Here is a 10,493-nt window from a genome sequence, read left to right as displayed (position 1 = left end):
ATCAACGATTGTTTTGGCAACTGAGGAAGGGCAAGTCTCCTTGGGTACTCTGTCAGAAAAGGAGGAAAACCAACCATCTGAGCCTTTTTTGAGCGCTTTCTGATCTTCCACCTGGTATGCCTGTATAAGTATGCATAAGGGAGAATGCATCCTTACCATGTATCACCAAGTAGAAGTGCCTAGGTGAGGGCACCAGCCTCTAGGTTCAAGTTTCTCTCTCAGTTTGTCTGCCCTGTGAAACCCTAATCATCTTCTACAACGTGGAGCAGCTCAGTAGGAAGAACACAGGCCTGCCTTAAATGCATGTGGTTCCTTCCACCCTAAAATAACCTGTCTCAAAGTGAAACTGCTTGCTTCAGATTTCTCTCTCCTAACCTCAAAGGTTTCATGACCTACAGGAAAGCTGTAGTGTGCAAGCATCCTCCCCGCACCAAGGTTCAGTCCAAAGCCTCCGACATCTTGGGAGGAGATTTTTCCTGACAAGAGGATGAGTCAGCATCAGACGGCCATGTTACATTTCTGGTGTAAACACTGTGACTTGGAGCCTTTACAGGGTAGGAAGCTCCCTTTGACACTTGTCAGAGATTAAGAACAGAGGGGAAAATGTACATGAGGGAGAGAAAGGTTCCATGTGGGTTTCTGTCACTGAGCAGAAGGGATTTATGGGATGGGCCTGTCTCCATTTGTGAGTTACATGTCAGGGCATTCCAACACAGCTCTGGAGAAAGGATCAGTATTATCCTGTTTTTGTAAGAACTGAATTTGACACCAAGATGCAGTACTGTTCCAGCTCATGCTGCAGCCTTCAGTGATGAGTCAGAGCAGCCCCTTTGACACTTGTCAGAGATTAAGAACAGAGGGGAAAATGTACATGAGGGAGAGAAAGGTTCCATGTGGGTTTCTGTCACTGAGCAGAAGGGATTTATGGGATGGGCCTGTCTCCATTTGTGAGTTACATGTCAGAGCATTCCAACACAGCTCTAGAGTGGAGGATCAGTATTATCCTGTTTTTGTAAGAACTGAATTTGACACCAAGATGCAGTACTGTTCCAGCTCATGCTGCAGCCTTCAGCGATGAGTCATTTACAGTATGAAAATGAAGGGAGAAAAAAATTCCTCAGAGGTGGAATAACTTGTTTACTCTGGTGGGACCTCTGCTTAAGAGATATCCACATGGCTGCCAATTTCTTTTTGTGATTGTGTGGTGTGAAGTGCAAAGCTGAGGTCTCTCAAAGGGGCAGTGAATAGTCCGACACAGCTGCTCATGGGGGAGTGTGGGGGCCAGGTGTACTGGGAGAAATCCAGCTGAGAGATAAACCTGTGGTGAGAGCCTCTCTCACAGCACTGTGCTGTGCTGGTGTTTCCCAGGACAGACAGACAAGCTGCTGGGAGCTGAGCGTGCTTTGGGGCTGTAAGGTCTGCACCTGGACTCTTCAAAGCCAGGGTAATACACTGAGAGTGGGATGCAGGTGAAGGAGGTTGAAGCATCCACTCACAGCAACTGACTGCCATGAGAGGAAACCTGACTCACAGCTGCCTCCAGAATATTTGTAAGAGCAGCAATTTTTCACTAGTTGCCAAGTACTTATGTTTTCCAAACTGTTGTGATTTTCCCTTTCTTCCTCAAAACCACTCAGTACTGTCAAGAGGCCAGTCATCCATTCATGAAAGAGAATCTAAGTGTGTTTGAGTTTTGTGAATGGGCTGCTGACCAGATGGAGTCAAAGAAAACCCCTAGAAGTCAGAGTCGGTTTCTGTTCTATTTAGTTTCCTTCACTCACCTCTCCCAGAGATCAACCTCACCTTGGGTGGAACAGGAGAGCCTGGCCAGGCTTAGCCTTGAGCCCACCCCTCAAAAGGAGATATTCCCTCGAAGAGAACAGTGGTTTTTGGGAGCACGAGGGTGGCCAAACACCAGGCTCCAGGGAGTATTAGGAGCCAGAGCTGTCCCTGCCCATGGCAGAGAGGTTGGAACTATTCTGTGATCATTTTCTGAGGTGCCAAGGTGCGTACCGCCTACTGAAATTCGTTCTTCGCCTAATCTGCGTGACTCCCATCCACGCTAAATTGATTTACTTTCAGGTTTTCAATTTTCACAGCTGAACCTCCCTGATATGTAGGACCAACACGACAACTTCTGTCGCCAGCACTTCCTGGAGCTGCGCCCCACGCACCACAAACCCCTTCGCTGGCACTCCAAGGCCAGGCTCGGCACCCGACACCGCCCAGGGCGCACGGGAGACTGAAGTTCCCTCGCGGTCCCGGAATTCCCAGAAGAAGCGCCCTCGGGACCTCCCAGCGGAAGCTGGGGCGGGACGGGACGGGGCGCGGCTGGGGGGATTTTGGTTTTTGCCTCCGCCGAGATCGTGTGGGGCACCCATGCGGCGGCTGGTTTGTCTCCTGTACCTTCCGCTCCTCCTGGGTAAGCTGTGAGAGGCCGGTGGGGACCCTTCCCGATTCCTTCCCTTTCCTTCCTCCCCGTCTCCCTGTCTCCGCGCCGCCCGGGGCAGCGGGAGCGGGGCGGCCACGCCCGCCTCCCCGGCATTCGGACGGGCACGTGTGGCGGGGCCGGGATTTGGGAGAGCCGGGGGTCCCGCGGTGCCCGGGGAGCTGCCCCAGGAGCCCCAGCCCCTCCCGAGCCCTGGGGCGGTGGCTCCCTGTCCGGACGGGCGTCCCCGGGCGCTCGCTCGCTGCCTGCCCGGGGCGGCGGGCACGGCCGGGCGGCGCTTCCGACCCGCGCCTCACACCGGGGCTGTGCGTCGGCCCCCCGCACCTTCCGAGCTCCCCTCGCCGCTGTCGGCAGGCTCCTGTGCCCCGCTTGTTTCAAACTTGTGTGCACGGGAAAATTGCGGTGGGGATGTGGGTACAAGTGGTGTAAGTAAATGATTGCCATTAACTGCTGCTGAAATGCTAGCCTAAGGCCTCCTTAATCCAAATGCCACCGCTGTGCCTCAGGAGCACAGTCCTTACGCGCATAGCCCTTGCACTGGGCTGTGAACATGAGGAGAATAAACCAAATCTGTTCGTTTTTGAAATTGATGATGGATGTGCAAACTTCCTTGTTGTCATCAGAGCGAGCTGCTATTGCTAGATGGGCCAAAAAGCATAATTTCATCTATGAAGACCTTATCATTCCTCTACTCTAAGGGATTGCTTCTGACTTGGGGTTTTTTGTTAGTGGGGTTTTTTTGGTGTAGGTTTTTTTTTTGGGTTTTTTTTTTTTTTTGGTTTTTTTTTTTTTTTGCTTTGGAAGTTTCATGAATGTGCCTAAAATAGGAGCTATTGTATCCCCCTGGTTAAAAAGGAACTTCTCTGCTGCTGAGAGTTCCAAGAAGCTCCCTGTGATTTCCTCCTCATACTATTCCTGAGGTCTTCAATTTGCTTTATTTAATTGATATGGAGAGTTCCTGTTCTGTAAGACAGCGTTGGGGGTCCCGGTGTGCAGGGAGGACCGGGGAGAAGCCAGGACACTGCGCACTTGCATGAGTCTGCCGTGTTAAGCCTTAGCTGCAATTCCTTATCTTAACCAGCAGCGCTTCTGCTGAGATCTCGATGAGTGTGACTAAGGCATGAGTAACTGAGTGTGTTGTCACTTCCTCTGGCTTTACCTTGCTTTATGTAAGTTTAAGGCGCTGTACCTTGCATTATGTAAGCCGGCATGCTGCTGCTGCTACTCAGCATCTCAGTCCACATGCTATAGATATGCCTAGACAAAAAAGATTCCAGGTTCCAAAGAACTGACAATTGAAAGGAAGAGGTGATAGTGCTTGGACAGCTAGAGAGAGTAATTGTGGCTACAGGTATTATAATGTCCTTCTTTAATGAACAACTTAGCTAGTTATGTTGTCTTCTCTGTAAAACTTTGATTCTAAAGTGGCTGATTAGGGTGAGAGATTGGGAATGCAAACACTTTACTGCTCTTCACTAAACTAAATAGCCATGGTTTCATACCATGTTCTTGTTTGTATGCTTGCATTATGTATGTTGACTATGTGTAAATATATCATGTTAATTTTAACAAGGTAAAATAATCCATCATCTCTCCATGTCAAAATCAAGGCCCTGAAAGTCAGACTGATCTAGAGCATGAAATAAATTGGTAGCAGTTCAACTTGGCCTGCAAGTTTCTAGCCTTGCAAACACCTGTTCTAAACACCGGGATGCTGTTGGTAGGTCCTCCTCCTTTGTCAGCCTTCCCCTGCAGAATCCTTTCTCCATCCAAATTCAAAGTACTGCACTTATCCCAGTCACGTTACTGAATGTTTGGAGTAGGGGAGATGTCCTTCATTCCCTTGTGGAAGTCAGAAGTTGCAGTGTAGCTTTGGTGTCTTCAGAATTCCTACTCACCACATAGGGATTCCTGCTTTTTACAATGCCAGGCTAAGTCAGTTTTTTATCTGATGAAACCTCAGACTTTTCAATAACAGCACAAATCCTCACCTCAAGGCTATGGAAGGACTTTGAATTTAGACCTACCAAGAGCATGCTCGTTCAGTTGTTGGAAGTTCAAGACACAGGTCAGTTCAGATTTGGGATCCTGGATGTTGTCTGTGGATGGAAAGAAAGTCAGTATGGTATCTGTGGCCTAGTTTGGTGAAGGAACCCAGAGAGATCTTCTTGTCCTCTCTGTGGAGGAGGTGAATAAATAATACCACGCCAAGAGGGGGATCAGTGCAAGCCACACTTGTGAGGGTGTTCTGTTGCAATGCAGATGGCAGCCAAACTTGCTTTAGCTGCATCAGGATCCTGCCCCAAAAGCAGAGGGGATAAGGAAAGTAAGCTGGATATGTGAACTAGAGCCTCTAGAAGCATTCTGCATCTGTAGTAAGGCTCATCTGAAAGCCACACAACTCTTTCAGTGTTCTGAGCATCAACTCTTTTTTATGCAGTATTAGTGCCTTCTAGTTCTTGCATCTTTAGATAGATTCCATAATATCATTTTCATTGCCGGTTTGCATTAATGGTTGCTTTGTTTCTCATTTTAACTTCTTTATAAAAATTGAGTTAAACTGAGAAAACCTGGCTCACGTAAAAGCAGAAGTTGCAATCTCCAGTACTGAGCGCAGACTAACAACGTGAGAGCTGATAAAAATGATTTTTCTTTCAGACCTCTTCTGAGAGTGATCAGCATAAAAAACAAACTTCCCTTAATGTGGATTTTTGTGTCTGCGTCATTAGGTAGTTCAACAAGTTTGGGCTTCCTTTTTTATTTTTATTTTTTTAATTTCCTGTCTTTTTTTTTTTCTCTGTACACAAATATATGTTCCTTTCCACATTTTGAAAATCAGAAAAACACTGGGGTTGCTTAATGTTTCTTCTGTGTCTCTCTACTCCATGAGAGGAACTACACTACCTACCATGGTGATGAATGTGGGAAAATCTGGACTCTTAACAAATTCGGGTTGTTTGTGGAATGTGGTTATTTTGTGTATTGCTAATAGAAATATCAAACACAATATTAAATAAAATAAATGGAAAAATAAGTTATCAGCACTGTGAAGCTGACACCTTCCTGTGTTGTCCTGCCCCCTTACTCTTGAATCTTCCTGAATAAACAGAGGAATTATAATCAGTTATAAATTCCTCACAAAGAGGGGGAAAAAGTCCAACAAAACTTTGCCCTCTGCTTAAAAGCTCTTGACAAGAGTTGAGGTTATGTGATATTAAAACCAAAATGAAACAATATTTTTGCCATTGCTTTTTAACAGTATATGATGAACAGAGTGAAAAATTGTTCTCATAGTTTTTTGTCTTAATATAATTAATGGTTTTAGATTTTAGAAAGCCAAGTTAGATCTGTAGAGATCTAATATATACCTATATGCATATCAAATAGATATTTGAGACCAAAAATATTAATGTTAGCATTAAAAATAAAAAGAGCTTAGCTTAGAGATGTTGTCCAAAATAACTAGGCTTTACGTCAGCTCTAAGAAAAATAGTGAAGCAAGCCAAACCAGGTAGACAAATACAGTAATAAAGCATTTATTGCTGGTAAATGGAATATTAAGTTCTACTTAGTTTGAACTGAATAGACCAAGATCAAGATAATCTCTGGATTGCATACACAGACTCCTTTGATCCTGGGTGTTTTAAAGGTGTTAATAAAAAATGGGTGTATGTTTGTTTACTTTTGTTTTTTTCCTTACTGGTCCTCCTATCTGTTTTCAGCCTCAGGAGAGCCTTCTGGCCGTGTTCAGGGTAGTGTGACAGTGGCTGGCTGGGTGATACAGGGTTTGTGAGAGACAGAGGTTGCAATTAGTTAAAAGAGTCTGTTCAAGCTGGTGTTGCCACAGGTTGAGAACAGTTCCTGTCTATGGCGTCAGTTTGTGCCATCCTTTATAAGTAGAACTGCAAAGATGATCTGGCTAAGAATGACCCTGATTGAAGGAAAGAGTTACCAAGACAGATTATTTTCCCAGTGCTGTTGATCACGGAGCCTACCTGAAGATGTGGTTGTACAGCATAGGAAGTGCTGCTGTCTGCATGCTGGGAATAAGTGACCAGAGGATTTGGAATCATAGAATGGTTTGGGTTGGAAGAGACCTTAATGATCATCCAGTTCCAACCCTCTGCCATGGGCAGGGACATCTTCCACTAGACCAGATTGCTCAGAGTGCCATTGAGACTGGCCTTGAACACTGCCAGGGATGGAGCATCCATTCTCTGGGAAACCTGTGCCGGTGTCTGGACAGCTTTCAAACAGCTGCTTTTTTTATAGTTCAAGGCAGGCTTAAATGCAAGTCAGTTCTGTCCTAAGCAAAGCCTAGGCACTGTAAATAAACAATAATCTGCAGGACTCAACGATTCTTTGTAATAGTTTACCAGTGCTAAAAGTGGCGATTCCAGTCCTCTCCCTCCCTGGCCCGTTCCAGTGCCCAGCTGCCCTCTGGGTGAAGAACCTTTTTCTAATATCACACCTAAACCTCCCCTGATGCAACTTCAAGCCATTCTCTTGTGTCCTGTCACTGGTCACCACAAAGAAGACATCAGTGCTTGCCCCTCCTCTATGCTTTCACTCTCATTCTTCCACATTTTGCTCGCATCTGCTCTATTCCATGCCATGAGCACTGGTGTTCCCACAGTGAGTCACAGCCAGGAATTACAGTCCATCTGTGGGTTTTTTTGTTGTTTCTTTAGTTGGAGCGGGGATGTGCATGAAGTACAATCTGTCAGCAGATTGTACTCTTGCTTGCCTATTCCACTGCAGGAATAGGCAGATAAAAAAGGGAGGAGGAGGAACTGGAAATCATCCCCATGCTTTTGGTCACCAGCATAGTTTAAAAATGACTGGATAGCCTCTGCATGGGAATGCTGCCTGTTTTTGGGCTCTTGCTGAGGGATATGACTGAAGGAATGGATTTCGTGGTAGGGAGGGACCCAGGCCTGTTTGTAGGTGCCACCCTTGGGTCCTGCCTTTGCTGGTGTGTAGAGCCCTGTATATGCAGACCCACATTGTCCAGAAGAACGACACACACATCTCTGAACATGCTGTAGTGTGCAGGAGAACACCTCTGAGTGGGATGTTACCTGTAGGATTTGCATTCATTCCTGCACAAATCTGATTTTATCTTGCAACAGCCTGTGCTGCTGCTACAGGTTATGGTCATCTGTGTTCTCTCTCTCCTGGCTGTGGCTTTTGCCTGTGCTCTTACACCATGGCTCTAAGTGCTTTCTTTCTGGAGTTTGGGAAGTGGGTTGTATGTATGGCCTGTGGAGGAATTCAGAGGACTATGGTTGGTGAATATTCTCATAGTCCTTCTGGACTGAACATTTATTTCAGGGTCTTCTGCACCTGGTGGTTTTCAGGGTTAGGAGGGAGCATAATTGTCTGTTACAGTTGCTGGGAGATTTCAAAATTCTGAAAAAGCTGAAGAGAGGGGGTAGTTGGGAAGTTACAACAATTAAAAGGAAAATCTACTCTTTAGAAAGTCGTACTCCTGAAGCAAATAGTTCTGTGCCATAAACTACTTACTAAAGACTTATCCACCCATTTTCAGCAGGTGGAATGTTAGTGTCTTAATGGTAATAGGAGAACCAAGCTGCTGCCTGTATAGACCTAATATATACCTGTATGCATATCAAATAGGTATTTGAAACCAAAAATATTAATGATAGCATTAAAAATAAAAAGGGCTTAGCTTACAGATGTTCTCCGAAATAATTAGGCTTTATGTCAGCTCTAAGAAAAAGAGAGAAGCAAGTCAAACCAGATAGGCAAAAACAGTAATGAAGCATTTATTGCTGGTAAATGGAGTATTAAGTCTACTTAGTCTGAACTATGTGGATGCCTTTAGCCTGCTAAAATGCTGAAAGAGTCAGAATTAGTCTGGGGAGTATTAAAACTCGAGTACAGCACTGAGTTGTGTGGGTCTGGCTGCTGGAGAAGTGAGAGCAGAAGATGATGTAGACAAGGTGAGATGGTAGGTTTGCAGAAGAGGCTTTTCCCACTCAATGTTAGCTCCTCTTTATCTGTGCCACTTTAAGCAAGTGATTCGACTGGAAAGAAAGAACATAAAGACTTGGCATAAGAAGGAATTTGGAATGGGTTTTAGGAGATACAGGAGCAGGTAATCTGATGGTTTCTGCAGAGACTACTGGAGGCCTTAGCACAGCACTATTTTGTTGTGTGAACTTCATCTGAGAATAATGGGCTACAACAAGAAGAGAGGGAGAAAGCAGAGAAATTTTAAAAAAGGCAGTTCTAGCCTTCCAAAAAGAGTGTATGACAGAGTGTTTGTCACTTCTCCCTCTTTGCTCACCAGTGTGGAATAGGAAATATGTTCACGTATAAAATGAAGTAGAAAAGATGGGGAAGGGTTTCTCAGGAATTTAGAAAACATGATGACACATGCTTTTCCAGAAGCTCAGAGATGTGTGGTTATGAGCTTATGCAATATTTTTGTATGATTTCTTTGAAAAAAGGAAGCTGATGACACTGAGTGGGAGACTTCTTCACATTTTCACTAGACCAGTGAAACACGAAAATAAGCCCACAGACTGCAGTTCTAAGGTGGGAGGAGATGACTGTTATCCTTCAGGAATAACCTTTTCCTTGTCCTGCTGCTGGGAGCCCTGAATGCCCTTGGGAGGAGCTCATCAGCTCCTTGCTGTCAAGCCTTTGTCCCACCAGCCAGCAAGAAGAGAGTGTGCTGAAGACAGAACTGCTCCCTGTGCCATGCAGAACCTGTGGAGAGAAATTGTGTGGTTTTTTCAGCTCTGCTTTCCTTCAGTCTCACTCCTGTGCTTGAAGAAGCAGTAACTTTGCTCTCATAACTCCAGCCTAGCACTTATGACTAACTGAAAGAGAGTAAAGACATGGAGGATTTATCTGGATCAACACCCAAATGCAGGAGGTTTTGAGTGGTTGGCTGAGCAGTGGTGGCTGTCCTTGCTTCAGCAAGCAGCTGCTGTCCTTGCTGAAGACTCTTATGAACAGCCACTATAGTTTGGCTTATGCTGATGTCAAGTCACCACAGCCTGGTTGTATCTGTGAGCCAAAGATACTAGAGGTAGAATTTCCCAGTGGGAAGAGCAGGGAGTTTTTCTCCATAGTAGGAATACCACAGGTCCTTAGGCAGTAAGGGATGACTTCTTGAGGAATATGCACTCCTGGGAATTGTCTTTGTGAAACAAAGGTCTCAAAGAAGACTCCAGGCTTTGTCGGATCAAAATAGTGTTCCACCCTACCCAGCACCTTGCAATCTTGTGGTCTCCAGACACAAAGTCTGGAGTTTCTGAGATCTTTTTTCTTCTGGAAATCATTAATTGAGGTAGGTGGAAAGAGATACTCAAGTAAAATGTTTAAATCTGAGGGTAGAATACAAAGAAAGCAGGTACGATGTGTTGACAAGATGTGGGAGTTGATAGCTTACCCTGATTACTTCTACAATCCCTGTGCCTGGAAAAGGTGACCGTGTAGGTGCAGACAACAAGAAGTTGCAACTCGAATGGTGTGAGAAGAGTGCTTTCATGGGTAAATTGCAAACAAATTCCATAGAAAGTAAGGCATGAAGGAGACGTGTGTGCAGTTCTCTAGCCAAGCACACGGAAGTGTGTTTCTATTGCTTGCGTTCATTTGTGCTGTCAGAGAAAGTCTGTGTTTCTGTGGTGTGGCAGAAGAGCTGAGGAGCACTGTCCTTTGCCAGTGGGAAAGGAAGGCCTAGCTGACATTCTGTCTGCCAGGATATAGGAATTGGTGGGTCCTTAAACTGATGGCATTTAGGAATAAATAAAAGATAAAACCCGGAATACTGGCTGTCACTTGGAACAGTTGGCTTGAGAAGTAGACATCTGAAATATTTGTTTCACCATGCATAGCAGCTCTTTAAAGGGAAGTTTTACATGTGCATATTGGGAATCCTGCCTTAATGTGAGACCTCATGTGTATCTTAACCATGCCCTTCCTTCAATATAGAAGATAAAAGTAACCAGCTATTGTGGATCAAAATTGATTCCTACATGCAAGTGTAACTTGAACTCAATACCAGAGT

General features: G+C 45.1%; 1 protein-coding gene across 3 annotated transcripts in view; it reads left to right on the top strand.

Annotated features, from left to right (window-relative positions):
* Window positions 1-2,168: 2,168 nt before the first annotated feature.
* Window positions 2,169-10,493, top strand: part of CD58 (CD58 molecule) — a 36,655-nt gene continuing 28,330 nt past the window's right edge. Inside the window, exon 1 of one of the 3 annotated variants that reach the window (XM_039717920.1) lies at window positions 2,169-2,422. In XM_039717920.1, the coding sequence (XP_039573854.1) occupies window positions 2,380-2,422 (43 nt within the window). In that variant the 5' untranslated portion in view covers window positions 2,169-2,379. The remainder of the gene's footprint in view (window positions 2,423-10,493) is intronic. The other 2 variants (XM_039717918.1, XM_039717919.1) reach the window with 2 other exon arrangements.

Source organism: Passer montanus, unplaced genomic scaffold, assembly GCF_014805655.1.
Source record: "Passer montanus isolate IOZ18808 unplaced genomic scaffold, ASM1480565v1 scaffold39, whole genome shotgun sequence".
Classification (NCBI taxonomy): domain Eukaryota; kingdom Metazoa; phylum Chordata; class Aves; order Passeriformes; family Passeridae; genus Passer; species Passer montanus.
This window is presented reverse-complemented; position numbering and strand designations above follow the sequence as displayed.